A 21,425-nucleotide genomic window follows, 5' to 3' on the forward strand; every position below is an offset into this window, starting at 1 on the left:
ATATCATCCACATACAAGATTAGGAAAATATATTTCCCATTTTTAAACATTGCATAAATGCAATTATCCTCAATATTTTCTTTAAATCCAAAACTTTTAATCGTTTGATTAAACTTTAAATAGCATTGCCGAGAGGCTTGTCTTAATCCATAAATGGATTTCTTCAGGCGGCATCCCATATTTTCCTTGCCTTCCATGATAAAACCCTTGGGTTGTTTCATGTAGACCTTTTCTTTTAAATCACCATTCAGAAATGCCGTCTTAACATCAATTTGATGTAACTCTAAATCAAAATGAGCAACTAATGCCATTATGATTCTGAAGGAATCCTTACATGAGACTGGAGAAAATGTCTCATTGTAATCTATCCCTTCTCTTTGTGTAAATCCTTTTGCCACGAGTCGTGCTTTATACTTTTCTATATTCCCTTTAGAGTCATACTTAATTTTGTAGACCCATTTACAGCCTACTGTTTTGGCTCCTTTGGGAATTTCCTCTAAGTCCCAAACATCTTTGGAACTCATCGATTTCATCTCGTCTTCCATTGCCTTCATCCACTTCGATGAATGAGGGCTTCTCATGGCTTCTTCATATGAGGTGGGATCTTTTTCCATATGAACCATTTCTGTGTTATAAACTTTAAAGTCGGTAGAAATAGCTGACTTTCTTGGTCTTGTAGACCTTCTAAGGGCCTCAGATTCTGGCACAGTTTGTGCCTCAACTTCTGGCACTTCTTCTAAAATTTGCTGTTGCACCTCCCTTTCATGCTCAACAACGGGTTCAGTCGGCTCCTGACGGACAGGTTCCGGGTCTTCCCCCATAGCTGTCATGGGTGGAGTTGCAACTGGTAGTGAGAAAAATGGCTCCTGAATCATCGGATTAGGTGCATGCACCCTCTTCTCCTCAAGATCAATTTTCCGAGCTACCAAGCTCCCCCTCATCATTTCGTCCTCTAAGAAGACTGCATGTCTCGTTTCTACAAACTTTGTATATCTGTCAGGGCAGTAGAAACGAAAACTTTTTGATCTGTCTGAATAGCCAATGAAGTGGCAACTTACTGTTTTGGGATCTAACTTTGCAATGTTTGGATTAAACATTTTGGCCTCAGCTGGGCACCCCCACACCCTGAAGTGTTGTAGGGAGGGCATCCTTCCTGTCCATAGCTCGTACGGTGTTTTGGGCACCGACTTGCTTGGTACTCTATTGAGAATGTGAATGGCGGTTTTGAGCGCCTCCATCCATAATCCCAATGGCAAGTTGGAATAACTCATCATGCTGCGCACCATATCCATAAGGGTGCGGTTGCGCCTTTCAGCTACTCCATTTTGCTGAGGTTCGCCCGGCATTGAATACTGGGCTACTATGCCAGTCTCCTGCAAGAACTTCGCAAAAGGTCCAGGGACTTGGCCATATGGAGTGTGTCGACCGTAGTACTCTCCCCCATGGTCGGACCTTACTATCTTTATTCTTTTATCGTGCTGATTTTCAACTTCAGCTTTGAATATTTAAATTTATCCAACACTTCCGATCTTTCTTTGATTGGATAAATATAACCATAGCGAGAGTAATCATCTGTGAATGTTATGAACGAGTCATATCCATCCACACTTTTCACCGGAAATGGTCCACAAATATCAGTGTGAATGATTTCTAGTGTGCCTGTGCTATGGATTGCACCATTTTTGATTTGTTTTACGTACTTTCCTTTAACGCAATATATGCATTGTTCTAAGTCTGAAAATTCTAACGGAGGAAGAATTTCACTTTTGACTAATCTTTCTATTCTCCCCTTCGAAATATGGCCCAAGCGACAGTGCCATAATTTCGATGAGTCGAATGTTCTTTTTCTTTTCTTTTGTTCTTTATTCGACGCGGAAACATGTTCTTTCACATTGCAAACGGAATAAACTTTTTCACGAAGTGATAACAAATAAAGCTCATCATGTAGTAAAGCATCACCCACATAAGCATTATTTAACCAAATGGCACACTTGCCATGTCCAAAATAACATTCATAATTATCTTTGTCCAAACAAGAAACACTTATTAAGTTTCTATTGCATGATGGAACAAATAAAACATCTCTAAGTAGAAGATTGAATCCATCAGCTAACTCCAAGGAGATATCACCGACAGCTTCAACTTCTGCTTCAACTCCGTTCGCCACTTCAATGCGTCTTTCGCTTCTTAGCGTAGTCCGAGTCGAATGGAATCCCTGTAAAGAATTTGCAACATGAACAGTTGCTCCTGAGTCAATCCACCAAGTGGATTTTGAAAACTGTGCATACAGGGATTCATTTACAAATGAAACTATATTGTTACCTCTTTTTGCCATGATTGACTTTAGCCAATCAGGACAGTCTTTCTTGTAATGCCTGGTCTTCTTACAGTGGAGACAAGTGTCTTTGTCCACTGAGAAAGGCTGTTGCTGACGCTGATGCTGATAGGAAGCTTTTCCTTGTGGCTTTGAAGGAGAACTTTTGTTGTTTTGATTGTAATTCTCTCTTGTGACCCTGCACATAGTTGAGTGTACCACCATGTGAGGCTTTGAGTCTGTCCTCTTTTTGGACACACATTGCTATTGTCTTTTTAATGTCCCATGTTCCAGGTGACATATTGTAGTTCACAACAAAAGCTTCAAACTCCTTCGGCAGTGAAGCCATGACAAGGTGGACCAGGAGCGCTGGTTTGATCTCCAGATCCGCATCCATGGGCTTGAGCTTTTCTGCCATATTGCTCATCCTGAGGATGTGCTCTCTTATTCCATGACTACCACCTGTGTAGCGTTCTGTCACCAGTTGCTCTAACACCTGGGTGGCATATATCTTTGAAGAGTCAGTGAACTGGCTCTTTATCTTTGAAAGCAACTCCCCTGCGGAAGTGCACTATGCAATGGAGCCCACAATGGCGCTCTCAATTGCATTCTTTATAAAGGCCATGCACTTTTTGTTTGCATTGACCCACTTTTGATTATCTATGAGGTAGGACTGCTCCAAAGGAGCATAGTCCCCTTTCTTTTTAGCCCATGCAGCATCATCATCAGTGGCCTCTCTTACTGGCTCTGTGGGTCTGACCGGCTGTGGTTTCTCCACAACCCAGTCAAGATCAGCACAAACAAATGCCAATTCAACTTTCTTCCTCCACTCAGTGTGGTTGTCACCTCTGAGTGTCGGAACTTCTTTTAGGCAACTCATCAAGTGAAAGCCTCCTGAAATCACAATTTAAGTGACATCAATATAACAATCATATGCATTAATCTAACGTTGGTCAAATTAAACATATAATTATCTATGCAATTAAATCTATATTACCGTTGGGCAAAAATTAGAAATAAATGCACCTTTAAATTTCAATAATAAAACATGATCATGGTATTAATAACGTTGGTCATAAAAATAACATAATCATATTCGTTTTAAAATATTCACTTTAACATGCTCTTAAAAACTTAAATCTATCTAAACTTTTATTTTCTTTGTAAAAGAGCACTATTAATTATTTACGCAGCGGAAAAACATGAATAAAAATTCATGAACTTTTTACTTTTACTTTTCAGAGTCATTTTCTGTTAGCTTTTCTATTTTCTAAACAAAAAATTTCGTTGGAAAAAAATTTGCATAGAAAAACTATTAAATCTGCCCAAAATCTGGAGCAACAACGGCGTGCGGCTGCGGCCTCGGCCCAGCGCGCGGCCCAGCCGGCCTGGACCCAGCGCGCCCGCGGCGGCTGGCCACGGCCCAGCGGCGAATGCGCCCGGCCTCCACTTTCGGCCCACTGGCCCAGAGGCTGAGCTAGGGTTTGCCCGTGGCCGTCGGATCAGATCCGATGGTCCAGCGCGCCGATCGCTGGGTCAAAACCAGCTAGCGACGCGGCCCCTGGCGAAACCCTCGCTCCTTTCCTCCTTCGCGCCGCTCTCCTCTGCTCCTGGGCTGCGGTTTCTCTGGCGCCCCGCTCGCCGACGACCTGATCGCCGGCGACGGCGGCGAGCGCCACCGCGCCGCTCTGCGCGAGCCTGCCCTTTCCCCCGTCCTTTCCTTTGACAGCGAGCGCGAGAGAGAGGCACTGCTAAGCCCTCTCCCCCTTGCCGCTCGTGCTTTTCTGCGCCCGCCAGCCACGCCGGCCGCCGGCGACTGCGTCAGGCCACCGCGCCGCGCGAGCCCGCTTCCTTTTCCCCGCACCATCTCCACCTTCTGTGGCAGAGAGGACGAGGCTACTTTGCCCTTTCTGCTCCCCTTCGTTTTCGACGACGGCAGAGCACCTTACGACGGCGTCGTGGTCATCCCCTCGCCGGCTGCGCGGTGGACGCGCCGCCGTCGAGCGGTTTGTTCGCGATGCCCTTTGCCCCGTGTGGGGTGGTTCTTCTTCCCGGATCCTCGGCTTGCCGATGCGATTCGGGATCGAGAGGAACGGCGCGGCCGGAGCGGCGGCGCAACTTTTCTTTGAGATGTCTTTGCCCTCTTTTTGCTGTTAGGGTTCTTGAGGAAGGGGATCTCTTTTTCTTTTTCTTTTTCTGTTTTTGTTTCTTTGTACCGAAATCAACTAGCCCGATCTGGCTGATACCATTGATAGACTTTGGATCGGAGTAGGCTAGTAGATCCGGTGAACCTACCTTCTCCAGCAGTGGATGAACTCGAGCCGAAGGCCATTGTGGTGCTGGGGCGCACGGCGATGGCGGAGAGTGGGCAAGGTGGTGGAGCTTCCCATGAGCACCGTGCTAACCCTAGATCGGTAGGGATTGTAGGTGGGGATTGTGGCAGCGATTAACCTCGTGAGTCGTGCCCCGGCCCCCACCTCTGTTTATATAGCGCGGGTCACAGGGGCCCACCAACCATGGTTTGGTTGGGCGCCCCCCGATCAGGGCGCGAGTCAGGGGCCCGTTCGACCCGTTGGGTTCGAACGGAAGAGAGATCAACCTAACAGCAGCATGTACAATTCAAACTCCTTGTCTTCAGGACTATGAAAAGGCATGTGGTGCATTTCTTGATGGTCTTAAGTTGGAGCCTGGGAACGTCGAGATGGAAGACGGGTTACGGTATCCTCTTTGTTCCTGTTGGCTACATTTTATACTTACTGTGATAACCATCGATAGTCAATGATGTTTCTTGGACAACTCCTTGTCGCGGTGATCTTTCAGTTAGAACAGCCTGCCCTGTAGACACCATACTTACTTAGAGTTGGAACCGAACTGAAATATGCAGGGAGGCCTTGGAGTCCATGAAGATATGTGGCAAAACAAGAAAAAGTTAACTAGCCTAGCTGGACCAGCACCCGCGATTGCTGCGAGTAGACGTAGGTGCCAGATATATACTCTTACCAGAAACTTGTACGCATGCCCTTGATTTGGTCCACTCACTGAAGAAACGGAGGCGCCCTGTTTGGCTGAATTTGGCATGTAGCCGGTTAGGTTAATTGTTAGATGTCCTCTTGCTAATCACCATGAGCTAGCTGCCAGAAACGACCGGAACGCGAAATTGTCAAGGGTGAGAGGGCTGAGAAGAGGTTCAGTTTACTGAACTAAATGTTGTTAGCTTTTCCATTGTTGTTGCTGATCATCTATCGTATCGTGTGGGTGGTGAGAATTTACAAGTCCCTCGCCGGATCGCCTTTTGGGGGTGTCTGCCTGTCTTTACTTAACATGGATAGAAGCAGATTACTGGACATGTGAACACATATTGGTATGGATACCACTACCAGTGTAATCCGCGAGTCGTAGTCTCGAGTTACACTGTTTTATTTATTGTGAACCGTACTTTTCATCCTTTCGTCTCATCCACAAGGGTTTATGAAAAGAAAATCATAGGTCTAGTCTGTTGCCGGCCTCCCACAGAGAGAAGATTAATCCTTGCAAGTTGATTATTGCCGGCAAAAACAATACTCCCTCTATAAACTAATATAAGAGTGTTTAGATCACTGTTTCAGTGATCTAAACACTCTTATATTAGTTTACGGAGGGAGTAGTAATCAAATCGCTCGAAAATCACAGTATCATACTGGTACAGCACTACGTTCCAGTTTCATTAATCTGACCAAACAAACTACCAGTAGTAGTATCAATCAACGAATCATCATAACCAAACCAACACATTTCATGTGAATCATAACGCACCAACTCTACTGCGCCCGTACGTGCGGAGGAGGGTCTTCTTGGCGCCAATATTAATTAATGGTTATGGTGTCCGGCGGCGGCGCGGGCGTGTCGGAGTCGGAGGTGGTGACACTGCGGTTCGCCCGGCAGGTGGTGGCGGGGCGGTGGTTCATGGCGCTGGCGTGCCTGCTCATCCTGTCCGCGTCGGGGGCGACCTACGCCTTCGGCGTCTACTCCACGGCGCTCAAGTCGTCGCTGGGCTACGACCAGCGCACGCTCAACACGCTCGCCTTCTTCAAGGACCTCGGCAGCAACGTCGGCGTCGTCGCCGGCCTCCTCAACGAGGTCGCACCGCCCTCGGCCGTGCTCGCCGTCGGCGCCGCCATGAACCTCGCCGGCTATCTCATGGTCTACCTCGCCGTCGCCGGCCGGACCGCGCGCCCGCCGCTCTGGCTCATGTGCGCCTACGTCTGCGCTGGGGCCAACTCGCAGTCCTTCGCCGGCACCGGCGCGCTCATCACCTGCGTCAAGAGCTTCCCAGGGAGCGGCCGCGGGGTCGTGCTGGGCCTGCTCAAAGGCTACGTCGGCCTCAGCGGCGCCATCCTCACGCAGCTCTACCTCGCCATCTACGGTGGGGACGACTCCAAGTCCATCCTGCTGCTCATCGCATGGCTCCCCGCAGCCGTCTCCGTCGTCTTCCTCCCCGTCGTTCGCGTGAAGCCGCCGCCGCCTAGACGAAACGACGATGGAGCTTTCTTCTGCTTCCTCTACATCTCTGTCGCCCTCGCCTCCTACATACTCGTGATGATCGTGGTCCAGAAGCAGAGCAGCTTCTCGCACGCTGCCTACGCCGCGTCGGCCACCGCGCTGCTCATTCTCCTCATCCTTCCCCTGCTCTCCGTCGTCGTCCGGCAGGAGTACTACCACTACTACTACTGGCTCAAGAAGAGAGAGCTCCAGCAAGAGCCTCCGCCGTCATCGACATCGACATGGGTGACCGTCGAGAAGCCAAGCGCTCAAGTCGTGCAGGTGGCAGAGCGTCCGCCGCCGTCTTCTTCTTGCCTCGGCTCTTGCTGGAAGCACATGTTCAACCCGCCGGCGCACGGGGAGGACTACTCCATCCCTCAGGCGCTGGTGAGCGTGGACATGCTGGTGCTGTTCTTGGCCACCATCTGCGGCGTGGGCGGGACGCTGACGGCGATCGACAACATAGGGCAGATCGGGCAGTCGCTGGGGTACCCGGCGCAGAGCATCAACACCTTGGTCTCCCTCGTCAGCGTCTGGAACTACGCCGGGCGGGTCACGGCCGGGTTCGCGTCCGAGGCCCTGCTGGCGCGGCACGGCGTCCCGCGGCCGCTCGCGCTCACGCTGGTGCTCCTCCTCTCCTGCGCCGGGTACCTACTCATCGCCCTCGCCGTGCCACGGTCGCTCTACGCCGCCTCCATCATCGTCGGCTTCTGCTTCGGCGCGCAGTGGCCGCTCATCTACGCCATCATCTCCGAGGTGTTCGGGTTGAGGTACTACGCCACGCTCTACAACCTGGGCGCCGCGGCCAGCCCCGTGGGCGCCTACGTGCTCAACGTGTGCGTCGCCGGGCGGCTCTACGACGCGGAGGCGGCGAGGCAGCGCGGGGGCGGCGAGAGCAGGACGTGCATGGGCGTGCGTTGCTTCAGGGAGTCGTTCCTCATCGTGACGGCCGTCACCGTGGGCGGCGCGCTCGTGTCGCTGGTGCTGGTGTGGAGGACCTGGAGCTTCTACAAGGGAGACATCTACGCCAAGTTCAGGGATGCCGTGGCCGTCCAGGAGTCATCCGACGGTGCTTGCGCGGTTGAGCAGCGGCCGCACGAGTCGAGTCAACACCCGTAAACAGGAAGCATAAAACCTGTACTGCTAGACTCACGAACGGTTTTAGGTCTCAATTGACCGGGACTTGAGCAAATCTAAGTCAAATGATATGACATGTAAAAAATGAAAAAAAAAGCTAAAATGAAAAATTTGCATGGATCTTCACATCAGATCCCACGAATATAACATCGGCTAAGGCTTGTTTAAATTTCAGTCGACTGAGATTTAACAAATCATGTTCCCCGCCGCCCGCCCCGCGCCCCCATGCCTCTGACCGCGCCGACCTCGTCCACCCGCGGTCAGCGTCGTTGCCCCGGCCTAGGCGATCCAAAGGGAAGTGACTCGTCCGCAGCGGCCTCATGGGGAGGAAGGAGGCACCGATCGTTGCCGCCCCGTCGCCTCGGGGAGTCGGGAGTGATGCTCTATGTTTGATCTTCGTGTTTTTTTTTTTGCTTTATGTTTGATGTCCGTGTTTAGGTGCATGTTTAATCTTTATGTTATGTTTATTTCAAATCATTTGAACCATTTGTTATGTCTACTTTGAATCAATCACTGTATTTTTTATGTTTCAATTTCAATTTGCATTTTGAATCTAATTTCACAAATTGTGGTTTTGAAATGATGCTCTATTATGTGTGTTGCTCTGCCCATGGCGGCGAGTGTCTTGGTCGAGCTAAAACAGGCGCAGTCCAAGGAATGTTTGCTGTTAGAGGACAAGGAATAGAAAAGGACATGAATTTCGTTTGAATTTTGATAGACGTTTGATAGTGATGCAAATTACTAAACAAAAGACAGTTCCAGAGAGGAGTTTAATTTGAGATAGTTTGACTATGTAGGAAAGCATATACTCCAACGAATTTAAGTTTACAAAATTACCAAAATCTCGTAACTCTTATGTCATTTGATTTTGTTCGGAGATTCGTGTTGATTTTTCTAAGTAAAAAAGCAAAAATTACTGATGGTTAAAACGGTATATCAAATCAAACTAATCAAAGCAAAGACGAACACCAAAAATCCATGGTAGAACTTAAAGTCACATTATGGTTTTCGAAGTCGTCGTCTCTAGTTTTACCTTTTACGTCTCGACTTCCCACCATGACTCGGGTGAAAATCCGGAAAAGACCAAACATGCACAATCTACAGTAACCTCAAAGTTATTGAATAAACACTTGAGCTAGTCATATTAATAGGTGAGAACCTGATATCACCAAAGAAACCTCTATCTGGGACAGACCCCTTTGCACGGCATTCGTGAAACAGCTGATTCATCGCAATATTGTCAATGAAGAAGATCGGGAGCCCAGAAATTGAAATGAGAGAACCACTTGCCAAAACTCATTTGACACCATAATTGCCGCCAAGAAGGGCCTAAGCAGAAGACGAAAATTCAAAGGATTTGAGATCGTCAATTAGTGGGACCAAATACCACATGCTTTCTAGTGTTTGTAATGCTGTCCGGAAAACTAATAGCCGTGTGACTTTATAGGTGCGACACCGCTTTCATCGTTGTGACACCGTAGTCAAAGACACACAAACCTAGCATTGCAGAAACTGAAATTGTATTTCAACGCCTGGGTTCTCTTCACCTCCTGTGGTGGCTTAGAGGCCATAAGACAAAGGAAACTAACGAACACAGACGAAAAAGAACGAAGAATAACTCTTTGACGGCTAGGTTCAGCACAAGAGACAATCCAATGATCATAGAACGAGAAAATCTCCCATATTCTAATTTAGAACCTAGCATGATGCTTCGAGGTTTGGACGATGTAGGGTAATTTCATTTTGTTTTGTCTGTACATACAATGAGAGGCCGGCGTGAACTATGCTGACCTGGTCTTTTGCAGCTGGCGGTACTCCTTTTTTTTTCTTTTGGGGTAACCGGAGCTACTCCTTAATTATCTTCCAAACAATAAACTACATCAATTGGACTCCATTTGACCAAAGTCTTACTACAACTGATTGGCAGCTTGGAAACAAAATTGCCACGTTTCCCTTCTCAATCCATACGAAGTAAACAAATTAGGCACAACTCGTACGTAACAAAGATCCATTGGTATTTTTATTTTTGACGGGAAGATCCGTTGGTGCTAACAAACCACAGGTGACCAAATGGCAAATGCTAGACCATGCTTAGCTAAGCGAGGCCTCACTTAATTGTGTTTTTTTCTTCTTCATTGTGCTCTTTCCGTGCATGACTTGTTTATGTCGCGTAAACATTCTTGGGGTACCACGTTATTTCCTTGTATTAATATAAAGATACGCAACCAATATTGCGTATGTTTGGGAAAGATCGATGACAGATATCATTTGAGACACGGGACACAGCTGTGCGTCCAAATTAATGAGAATCCAGTCAGTATACATCTAGCCAAATCTCGGTAATGCACGAAACACACCCTGAAGTTTCGCTCGAGTTAGCTTAGAGTTTCCGTCTACCAATCTCTGTGCGTTTAAGCCCACACATTTACCCAAAATCTTTATTCCGGCACTGCGAAATACACAACACAGTTTGATTGATTCATGATTTTTTTTTACTCTTGTTTTCCCAAACGAGGGAAACGAGCTGCAAAAGCCAGAAATAGTCTTGAAAAGAAAAAAGCTCCCATTTTTAGTCGCCCCTAATCCCCTAGCGATATATGGAGTCCACACCCTCAAAGTCTTCCTATTTCCACTCCCCACCCTCGCCACCACCTCAAAAAAGGAAAACACCAACCCGCTCGTGAGCGCCACGGCCACCACCACCATTTGGAGGAGAAGGAACAGCGCCCCTCTCCTCTTCCACCGATTTCTTCCCCCCAATCCACCCGCGATCGCGCCTCCCCTCTGTCGCCGCCTCCTCCCGGGCGTTCCAGCCGTGTTCGGGTCGCCGGGTTCAGTGCTGACCCGGGGCTTCTATATATGGCGGCGTCGCCGGAGCGGGAGGCGGTGGCGGCGACAGCCATCGTGGAGGACGTGCTGAGGATGCACGGGGAAGGATTAGGGGGAGGAGGGGGTGTAGGTGAAGCGGTGGTGATGGGGAGGAACATTGACATGGCCTGGCGCAAGGCCGAGGTGGCCGGTGAGTTGTTCTCTTGTCTTGGCTCCTTCCCTTCTTCATTAGGGGCTTATAATTTTTTTGATTTCGTGAAATCTTATACTAGTTGATTGATGATGCTTGGACCGGGGTACATCTCAACCAAGGATTGAATTACTCTTTTACTCCATACGTTTAGTGTTTTCTTTCTGGGCTGGAGCTTAGATTGTGCTCAGACAGTGCCAATGCCTATGGGCATGGCAGCAAACCACACCTTTAGCCGACATGTAATGAAGAATTACAGTCTTTTGCATGTTCAGCACAACGGATTCATCTTAACTTGTTACCGGAAGTGGAGGAAAGAATTACTCCCTCCGTTCACTTTTATAAGACATTGAACTGTTTTGGGTGATGTCTGAATTGTCTACAAGGTCTTATAAAAGTGAACAGAGGGAGTAGAAGAAAACCTTGTTCGATAATAAGATGATCAGATGACACCCCCCAATGCAATGATGCTAGACCATGCTTCAGTAACTTTTTCCTGCACTCTCAGTGATGATACCTGAAACTATCTATCCAGTTGAATTTCGCATTCATGATCTAGGTGTATTATCTATCCAATTGACGACAAAATGTAATCTCATTAAGTGAACTAAGTGTTCAATGTGTTGTGTACCAGTATTTCAGAATTCAAGCATCAGCCTCTCAGTAATATAACTGTTAACCTGAACACCTCAATTCTACAGCTAACGCAGTGTCGTCGCTAACATATCTGAATTGCTTGAAAGTTGTGCTTGTTTCGGGTTGATAAATGCAGCAGTAAGAAGGAATGAAGCAGCCAACTGGTTGAGAAGGACAGTAGGGGTAGTCTGCGCGAAGAACCTTGCCGAAGAACCATCCGAGGAGGAATTCCGGGTTGGCCTGAGGAATGGCATCATTCTTTGCAATGCAGTCAACAAGATTCAGCCTGGCACCGTGCCGAAGGTTGCATTCGTCCCCTTCAAATCTTTAAAATTTCAAGTTCCCTTTTGGTGATTTTGCATGCTGAGTGTGATGATTCTAGGTTGTGGAGGTCCACTCGGTTTCTACTATCCCTTCAGATGGTTCAGCTCTCTGTGCATACCAGTACTTCGAAAATGTGAGGAATTTCCTCACAGGCCTACAAGATTTAGGTCTCCCAACATTTGAGGTGTCCGACCTGGAAAAGGTGACACTATCATTTTCAGTTAAATCTAGACGTCTACGGCTAATCCCCTTGGGAGTACAGTTTTGCAGTGTTAACTCCTGCCTCATACTGCACTTTCAAAGGAATGTTGCTTCAGCTTGTGCAAAAAACATGCATTGTGTTTCTTTCGCCACAATGAACTTAACGAATTCATCTTAAACTCAACTATAGGGTGGACAAGGGGTCCGAGTTGTAGACTGTGTTCTTGCCCTCAAGTCATTTGCTGAAACTAAGAAACTCGGCAAACAATCTTTATTTAAACATGGCGGCATTGTAAAGCCTTCAATGTCTGCAAAATGCTCTGTTCGCAAGAACGAACCTTTTATGAAGGCGATGACGAGAAGTCACTCAGCTGAGCTACTCCGGGATGGCGTATCACCGGAGCAAACTTTAGGTCTTGATTGTTCCCTAGAACCCGCTGAAACAGTAAGTACCTATTCATTCAAAGAAATGATAGTTAGTACTCCCTCCGTAAACTAATATAAGAGCGTTTACATAACTACTTTAGTGATCTAAATGCTCTTATATTAGTTTACGGAGGGAGTATATATTTGCGGCTCTTACTTCAAACTAGGTGATTTTCTTTACTCTGAAATTATATTTGTTGTATTCACGATTGTAGATTACTTCAGACTCCATCAGAATGCTTGTTCAAACAATTATATCAGATAAGAAACCAGAAGAAGTTCCATTGGTGAGCCTACTGGATAATTTACTTTTTACGCAACGTGATTCACGAGGATCAATTTTTGTATAAGGGGCTCTGCTAATTTGCAGCTTGTAGAATCACTCTTGAGCAAGGTTATTCATGAATTTGAGCGTCGTATGGCAAACCAGAATGATTTGGTATGTTCACATATTTCAGTTTGTTCTGATGACCTTGTAGTTGTGGTTATGCTACCTCATGCGCTGCTGGACTAATAGAGAACTCTTAATAGGTGAAATACACTATAGATCCTAATGACAGTAGCTCATTATCTAAAACAGAGTCATCAGACACACCACAGGAAATGGAGGCAACTTCCACCAGCGATCATGGGAAGGTATCTATTTCTGTGGGCTACAGCCTATCGTTATCTTGACATATCTAACATACTGTTGAAATGAAATTTATTCCCTTTTCCATGGCTGAAATGGATAAATAACCAAGTATTTTTCATTGACTCGCTAATAATGTAAAGATGGACGAAGAAGATCACGAGTCTGTGACTAATCATGTGAAGACGGACGAAGAAGACAACAGTTGTGTCACTAATAATGTAAAGATGGACGACGAAGATCACAATTCTGTGGGTAGTACGGGAGATGTCAGTGCTGCTGGGCTGGTGAACGGTGATAGCGTGGCAAAAGAGATACAGGCAATGGCAGATATACATTTTGAGCTACAAAAGAAACAGATCCAGGTATTTGTAAAGTTCAAGCTTCTTTTCTGATTTCTGTTACTTTGCATTTCCACTATCTTCCTCTGGGTGTTGATGTTTTCTGTAGGATATGAAAAGTAACATTTGTACTGTTAAGTCTGGGATAGAGCAGTTCAAATTGCAATACTCTGAAGACCTTGCTAAGCTTGGTAAACCAAATCCTGAGTTTTGGGCGTTTATAATATTTTATACATTTTTCTTTGAAATCATTGAAGCCATCTTATGTTCTTTCTTGTTGAAATAGGAAATCATCTGCGCACTATTTCTCATGCGGCTTCTGGGTATCATAAAGTTCTCGAGGAAAACCGTAAGCTGTACAACCAAATACAGGATCTTAGAGGTACTATTGTTTGAGTCATACAAAATGAGGTCTTCATGATTGCAGACACACCCTTCGTGGTGCAACGCTGCATACTGATACTTCATTTTGTCCTTTGTCACCAGGGAATATTAGAGTGTACTGTCGAGTGAGACCTTTCCTGCCTGGAAAGGTAAGTTCCTCAAGCAGTGTTGCTGGGATAGAAGATAGAACTATCACTCTCATGACTTCATCGAAACAAGGAAAAGATGCGCGGAAATCTTTTACTTTCAATAGGGTGTTTGGGCCCTTAGCCACACAAGGTTGTACCTACAAGTTGCTCTACCATGTTATTTCTTTTATCTAGTAGTAGTATCTTTGGCAATAAAATGACATGCATACTTCCGATTACTGCAGCGGAGGTCTTCGTTGACATGCAGCCTTTAGTCCGTTCTGTTCTTGATGGTTACAACGTATGTATATTTGCGTATGGCCAAACTGGGTCAGGGAAGACCTTTACAATGGTACACAGTTTTCCCATCTTTGTGGTAATTTTAGTTTCATTGCAAAATCAAAACAATATTTTTGTGATGTTGCAGAGCGGTCCTAAAATACTGACAGAAGAAGGGCTTGGTGTCAATTATAGGGCTTTAAATGATCTGTTCGATATTCAAGCACAGAGGAGGGATACATTTTGTTATGAAATTTCTGTGCAGATGATGGAGATCTACAATGAACAAGTGAGAGATCTTCTTCACAGTGGTCCAAACAAGAAATATCCTTTGCTGCTGAATTAGATACTAATCATGTCAGACTGTCAGTAGTCATCGTTATCCTAATACAAAAAAGAATCTCCTTTCTTTTTACGATATACTTGATCTCCTTAACATCAATCAACATTAGAGATTCGAAATAGCTCTCAGAATGGCATTGCAGTTCCAGATGCAAACAGAGTTCCGGTCGCGTCAACCTCCGATGTGGTTGATTTGATGAATCTTGGTCAAAAGAACCGTGCAGTTTGCTCAACGGCTATGAATGACAGAAGTAGTCGCTCCCATAGGTAATGCTTGATTTTTCAATGTTGCCTTTCATGCCAAACAAAAATAAATAAATCTGAACGTGGTATTTCTAGCTGATGGTTGAGGAATGCACTTTACAGTTGTGTAACAGTCCATGTTCAAGGGCGAGATTTAACATCAGGCACGGTGCTAAGAGGCTGCATGCATCTTGTGGATTTAGCTGGCAGCGAAAGAGTCGATAAATCCGAGGTTGTGGGAGACAGATTGAAGGAGGCACAACACATAAACAAGTCACTGGCAGCACTAGGGGATGTCATCGCGTCCCTCGCCCAGAAAAATGCGCATGTTCCTTACCGGAATAGCAAACTTACTCAGTTACTGCAGGACTCTCTTGGTATCTCTAAAACCCGACATCCTTAATTTGCACCTTCTCGGAGCCGAAAATATGTATAATACTAGTAATATGTGTGCTATTCTCAGGAGGACAAGCAAAAACATTGATGTTTGTTCACATAGCCCCCGAACCGGATGCCATTGGTGAATCAATAAGCACTTTGAAGTTTGCTGACAGAGTTGCCAGTGTTGAGCTTGGAGCAGCCAAGACAAACAAGGAAGGAGGAGAAGTCAAAGAGCTCAAAGAACAGGTTAATTTAGTTACCAGCCTCCTCTTTGTTACTGTCATAAGGACTAGCTTTAGGTGGCTCTAAAGCAACTTCTGCTCATGTTTCTCTTACTGCAGATTGCTTGCCTCAAGGCAGCTTTGGCTAGCAAAGATGGAGAAAATGAAAGCATACGAAGTACACATTCGAGCCCAGATATATTAAGAGACATTAGGATCAGTCATGCACCCCCCGCATCCGGGCACCCAGGGGAAGAAGCTGGATGTCTAGAGGTATTCATTTTCCAAGCTGAAATTCATAGCACAACTTTTTCTTGATCAATTTTTTTAATGCAAAGCTGCAAAAATAGTTCTAACTAGCCACAGATCCCATTGGACTCATATACTCGGATGATTTTTCTTTGCCTGAAAGTTTGGTGTGTTTGCTAGTCTATCTAGTGAACATACATATATATCTTGTAGCATGTATTATATGAGGGTGAAGGCATTCTGTTTTACAAAAATGAAGTTATAGAGATACTTGACTGCATTTGCCGAACAACTTTAAATACAACGTAAGCATCAGCAGAGCTAGCACACAGTATAATCAATCTAATTTTCTACATTGTAATAAGGTCCGAAGCAATGGTACTCCTACAAGGCAGACCAAGCCAAACTTCGAATTGTCAGACATGCTTGTCGAGAGCGATCCATCTTCGTGGCTTGATGGCTGTAATGGCGACAATACCCGGTTGAGGAGCAGCAATTCCTTACCAGAATTGGGACCTGATGCTACACATGATCTAGCATTGTATCAACGAAGCAGTCCTGACCAACAATGGAGTCGGGCCGGGTCTGTCGCGACAGAGGATTCAGATGACGGCGAATTTGAAACTACTTGCTCATCAGAACAAGATTCGGTGCGGCCAGCCAGCGCCCCAAAAGCTTCTGTTACTGCCAATGGGGGCGCCTCAGTTGCAAAGAAGGCCCAAACCAAGAGTGTAAAAAGTACAGACATCAGGTAAGTTCAATTACCAACTATTGAATTTCTGTAGCAATTATCAAGTTTGTGCACTGCTGTTGTGAGTTACACTGGTTTTGAATCTCTTTCAGAGGGACAAATCCTGCGAAAAGGACATCTCCGTTACCGAAAAAGGCTAATGGAACGGCTCATATCCCAATCAAGAATGGTAAACAATCAACTTTGGGTGGGGTGGATGGAAAGAAAACTCCAAATGGTAAAGTGAGCACCAAGAAGTAAGCAATACATATGGGAGGAGCTGGATTTTGTTGCGACCATCTTTACCATGGCCAGAGATAGCTAGACAAATATGCCGGCCCTACTGAAGGATAATCGGGCAGCTAGATATGCCGGCCCTCTGGAAAGGGTTACTGGAAAGGGTTAATCATTTATCCATCCATTCATTCATTCCATTAGTGCAAATAGAGAAGATGCCCAGAGAAACAATGAGGTCGAGAGAAATGATCAACAAGGAGGACTTGTTTTGGATATGTGTACCTGTGGAAGCTGGGTAATTTTCTATGTACATTGTAGTCATGTCATGGGCCATAGCAACACCTTTGTGATCAGTTACTTGTAATCATGAGCGATGTTCCCAGTTGTTTGAGTTGCACATCATTTGGGTATTTCAACCTTTTCCCCGGCGTGTTTGCTTTTTTTATCTGCACTTTATTTAAAAATTGACCAACAGGGGACTACCCCTGAGGCATTTGGAATTAACATAAGAAGAAGCAACCCAGGCACACACCCTTGGGCCCGGCTTGGAATCGGTGTATCTTTTTATGCACCCTTATTTATTTTACAGGTGTATATCACCGGCCACACTTGATTTCCACATGAAAAAAGAACAACAAATGGAGGCATGTATATTTTACTGGGTATAGCGCTGCGAAACGACAATCCAATCTCGGCATTGGTGAGAAAGATGTATGTTGGCGAGAATCTAATTCAAGATAATTGCTCAAGACAAAACAAGACATACAATGAAGAATACCCACGGTGATGTGCAAACTTTGCATGATTGCATCCCATGCATACAAAGCATCTCCGGTGGTTCCCTTTCTCTAATAAAATCCCGGTACTGGAGGAGTTAGGCCATAAAAACTGCTCCCGCAGGTTCTCTTTCCCCAATAAATTGTTGGTGACGTTTGCAGATGATGGCGGCGTCTCTAACGTCGTTTTCTTCTCAAGACATCATTGTTATAGTCGCGTCACCATGCTTGAAATGTTCTGGGGAAACCCTATATACTGGTCTCCCGAATCGGACGATGACGATGCTTTGGGTGTTGTTCTTTCTTCTGGGAGCATCGTTTTGGAGCAGGAGTTGGCTGGAGTAGACAAGAGGAGGAGCGGTGTTACATCTATCACAAGGCGGACAAAGGATCTTGGCGGTGTGGCAAAACGGAGTTTCGGCGACGGGCGTGTGTGGATGGACACACGCAGAATGGTGGCGCTGTCTGACGTTGCAGTGACGTCGACGACAGAATGGCCTGATAAGGTGAATGTGTTGATCGTTTTTGAAGGTGGGACGACGAAAGATGGCGGCGGGTGATTTTAGAGCGTGTGCATGCGGTGCACGCAGAGGGTCTGGTTAGACCGGGTGGTGCTCTTGGCTTGCCGGGGAGCGGCTTGGTGAGGCTATCGGAATAGATGGTTTGTGTTGATGCGAGGTCAGGGCACATCATCAAGTTTATAGAAGTAACAACAATAGTTGTCAGAAAAGTGGCTTTGGGTTGATCAATGTATTTGCTTTGTTCGGTTCTGTTGAATAATACTCCATACAATATAATGGACATCAAAGATCGGTACCCTTCTTTTTTGGAAGAAATAAATTTATGGGTGATCACCAGAAAAATAAGAGTGGCAAAAGTGATACTTCCTCTGTAAAGAAATATAAGAGTATTTAGATCATTTTTTATGATTTAAATGTTCTTATTTATTTTACGGAGGGAGTATATTGTTAAAAGTTATAAGAGTGACAAAAGTAAAATAGAGTGACCTCGCCGGGCGGCCGACGCTACAATCAGGGCGGGGCGGGTTGGCAGGCCCTCGACTGAGCTCTGGGCTTGGACGGACAATCTAGCCGACGCAGAGTGACTCGACGGATGGGCCGAATCGTGACAGACGGCTCTTGGCGATGCGATGAATTCTCACCTGCCATGTTGTGCGCGATTGGAATTCATCCGTCGTTCAGGCGAGGAGTAGACCAGCCGTTCCTGCAGGCAATTAATGGAGTGGAGATGCGACGGTGATCGATGGTGGAGGTCAGGTCAGTTACAAGTCGACTGCGCCGCCTACATATGCTCTGTCCCGTTCCCTGGTTATTTTACCCCTTCCTCTTCTTCCTACGGCCATAGCATCCCAGGAGCTATGCTTCTCCACTAGATTGCCCCTTCATCTTCAAATTTGTTGTAAATTTTCCTTATCCACTCAATGTTTGCAGTCGGTTCGGGCTCCTGCTAATGTTGTTTTCCGCTCTTAGTTTGTTGCAGGTACTGTCGTCCAAGTGCTTGGGACTGGTTCTGGTTTTTTTTTTCTTCTGATAAAGGGCGTTTTATTAACTCAAAAATATAGCATCAAGCGGATACAAAGCATTATGAATGACACCCAGCCTCTGCATAACTAAGATGCACACAGCCAACTCTAAAAAGTTTGACATAAAGAAAAGAATCAAAATCAACAAAACGGCAACAGTAGAGTCCTATAGACCGACACTATATATGCCTATGTCAAAAGTGGTGGTGGGTCAATCCGGAGGTTATGCTGCCACTCATGTTGGGAAAAAACCTCCGTAGCCACCTGCTCCAATCGCGTACACACCGCCTTGAACAACGGTTGGTACTCCGCTCGCTGTAGTATAGACCACGTAAGAAGCGAGTGCGTACACCGAAAAATAACCTGTAGAGGAGAAGCATTTTTGTCATTAAAAACTAAATCATTTTTACATAGCCATAGCGACCACATTAAGGCATACGTTCCCACCCTTATTAGCGTTTTGAACCTATTTGGAATACCGTCCAACCAATGACCAAAAATATTAGCAACACTTGTGGGCGGATACAAATTTGACGCTATTTGAATGACTGACCACGTAGAACGTGCAAACTTGCATTGACAAAAAGGTGTTTGATTGTCTCGTCATGAGTACAAAAACAACACTTCTTACTCCCTTGCCAATTGCGCCGTGCGAGGTTGTCTTTGGTTAGCACAACCCCCCTACGAAGATACCACATGAAGATTTTGACCTTTAGTGAAATCTTCGACTTCCATAGGTTGCTTTAATGTGGTCATTGGTTATTGGTTGCCGGTGGACCCAGATCGAACCCGGCGCGCTGTGAGGCGCTTGGGGGCGCCGGCCGAATCGTTTTTGGCGCGAAAATCGGCGGGCCCTCCTTGGCAGCGACTCGGCTCTTCTCGTCGCTTCGTCGTCCTCATCGCCTCGGTTCCCGCGTGGAATCAATGCCAAAGCTGCCGCGCGCTGCCGCGCCGGTCAACCTCCTCCATTGATGCCTCACGGGCGGCGCAGTGAAGACGGGACGACGCGCGTCCCTCGCCCGCCACGCGTACACATGGCGGCTCTGCCTATATAAGCCGCCCCCTCCCGCACCGGTGACGCATACTCTCCACCGCCGACGCCCTCGTTCCTCGACGCCCCCGTTCCTCCCTCTCTTCTCGCCGTTTCCAGTTCACCCAATGGCCAAGCGCTTTCCAGGCGATGGCGCGGCGGCGAACGGCTTCGGCCGCCGCCACCTTCACGAGGACGAAGCTCGGCTTCTCTATGAGGCCGAGTACCCGGTCCCGCCGGACATGCGGGTGCCCGGGGCGTGGAGGATTAGCGCCGGCGGGGTCCCGGTGCCACCGCCGCCCACTGGGGCGGCGCGTCGTGCGGAGATCGCCCGTATCCATGCCTCTCTGCCGTAGGCGGCGAGGGAAGGGCCGAGGTACACCCCCGACAGCCCGCTGTGGGAGCCGTACTTCCGTGCCGCCACGCTGAGCAGCTCGAGGCCACCAACGGCGTCATGCCCTCCAGAAGGCTCAACTCCGACGGCCGCCGCCGATGGTGGGGCGTGCCCGGCCGCACGCTGGAGGCCGTCCTCGAGTACATCGAGGGCGGCAACACGCCCAGGCTGGAGTACCCCGCTCCCCCTCCTTCTCCCGCCGGCGTGGGAGCTCGTGGACGCCGAGACGCATGGACCCGACGTCCTCCTCCTCGTCCGACCGCTCGTCCGGCTCTCCCTCCCTCCTCCCCGTCAAGCCGGAGCCCCAGGACACGCCGATCAGCCAGCGCACCCGCAGCTCCAGCGTCCGCATCGTCGAGTCCTCTCCCACCTCTGCCCGGCTCGTCAGGCCGAAGGTGGAGCCCGACCTCCCCGCGGAGTACGAGGCCATAGTCTGGCGCGGCTTCTCCGATGAGGACGCCCTAAAGTGGGCGCGGGACGACTACCTCCACGACGAGATGGTCCGGCAACGCCGAGCCCTGCAGGAGATAGCCGCCCGCCAGCGTTGGCGCGAGGATGAGAACGACGTGGTGATCCTCGACAGTGACGAGGACGAGGACGCCCCCGGACCGTCCAACCCGCCGCGCGTCGGCGACCTTGGGCAGGGGAGCAGCGGGGACGGCGGCCGCGGAGGAGGCGACGACGACGACGGCGGCGGCGGCGGCGACTACACGTAGTTCTATAGGCTCCTCGGCATGTAGAGCTTCAAGGGCGGCGGGCGGCGAGGAACGGCGATGGTGACGGCGGGTCTAGTAGTGTTTTTTCTTCTTTTGTAAAATATTTTATACATGTTATGAACTCGCCGAAGTTTGGTTGAATTTGCGCCTTGTTTGTGCCGGATTTTGTTTTTCAGGAAAAACGTGGGCGCGTCGACTGAGGAGCATCACGCCTCAACACGCGGT

At 47.5% G+C, this 21,425-nt stretch overlaps 2 protein-coding genes across 2 annotated transcripts; both read left to right on the plus strand.

The window, feature by feature from the left end:
* The first annotated feature begins 6,028 nt into the window (after positions 1-6,028).
* LOC109740441 (protein NUCLEAR FUSION DEFECTIVE 4-like) lies at positions 6,029-8,286 on the plus strand. The gene has a single exon (XM_020299503.4). It carries the CDS (start codon positions 6,164-6,166, stop codon positions 7,949-7,951), a length of 1,788 nt encoding a protein of 595 aa, XP_020155092.3. The 5' UTR covers positions 6,029-6,163; the 3' UTR covers positions 7,952-8,286.
* A 2,349-nt stretch (positions 8,287-10,635) lies between these two features.
* On the plus strand, positions 10,636-17,163 carry LOC109740442 (kinesin-like protein KIN-14P). The gene is made up of 19 exons (XM_020299505.4): positions 10,636-10,988; positions 11,761-11,927; positions 12,007-12,150; positions 12,340-12,594; positions 12,791-12,862; positions 12,946-13,014; positions 13,107-13,211; positions 13,350-13,571; positions 13,657-13,738; positions 13,834-13,929; positions 14,034-14,210; positions 14,305-14,411; positions 14,487-14,662; positions 14,786-14,947; positions 15,047-15,300; positions 15,387-15,550; positions 15,646-15,798; positions 16,140-16,525; positions 16,618-17,163. Exons 1-19 carry the CDS (start codon positions 10,829-10,831, stop codon positions 16,763-16,765), a joined length of 3,099 nt encoding a protein of 1,032 aa, XP_020155094.1. The 5' UTR covers positions 10,636-10,828; the 3' UTR covers positions 16,766-17,163.
* The last annotated feature ends 4,262 nt before the right edge of the window (positions 17,164-21,425 follow it).

The sequence above is a fragment of the Aegilops tauschii genome, chromosome 4 (assembly GCF_002575655.3).
Source record: "Aegilops tauschii subsp. strangulata cultivar AL8/78 chromosome 4, Aet v6.0, whole genome shotgun sequence".
Lineage (NCBI taxonomy): Eukaryota > Viridiplantae > Streptophyta > Magnoliopsida > Poales > Poaceae > Aegilops > Aegilops tauschii.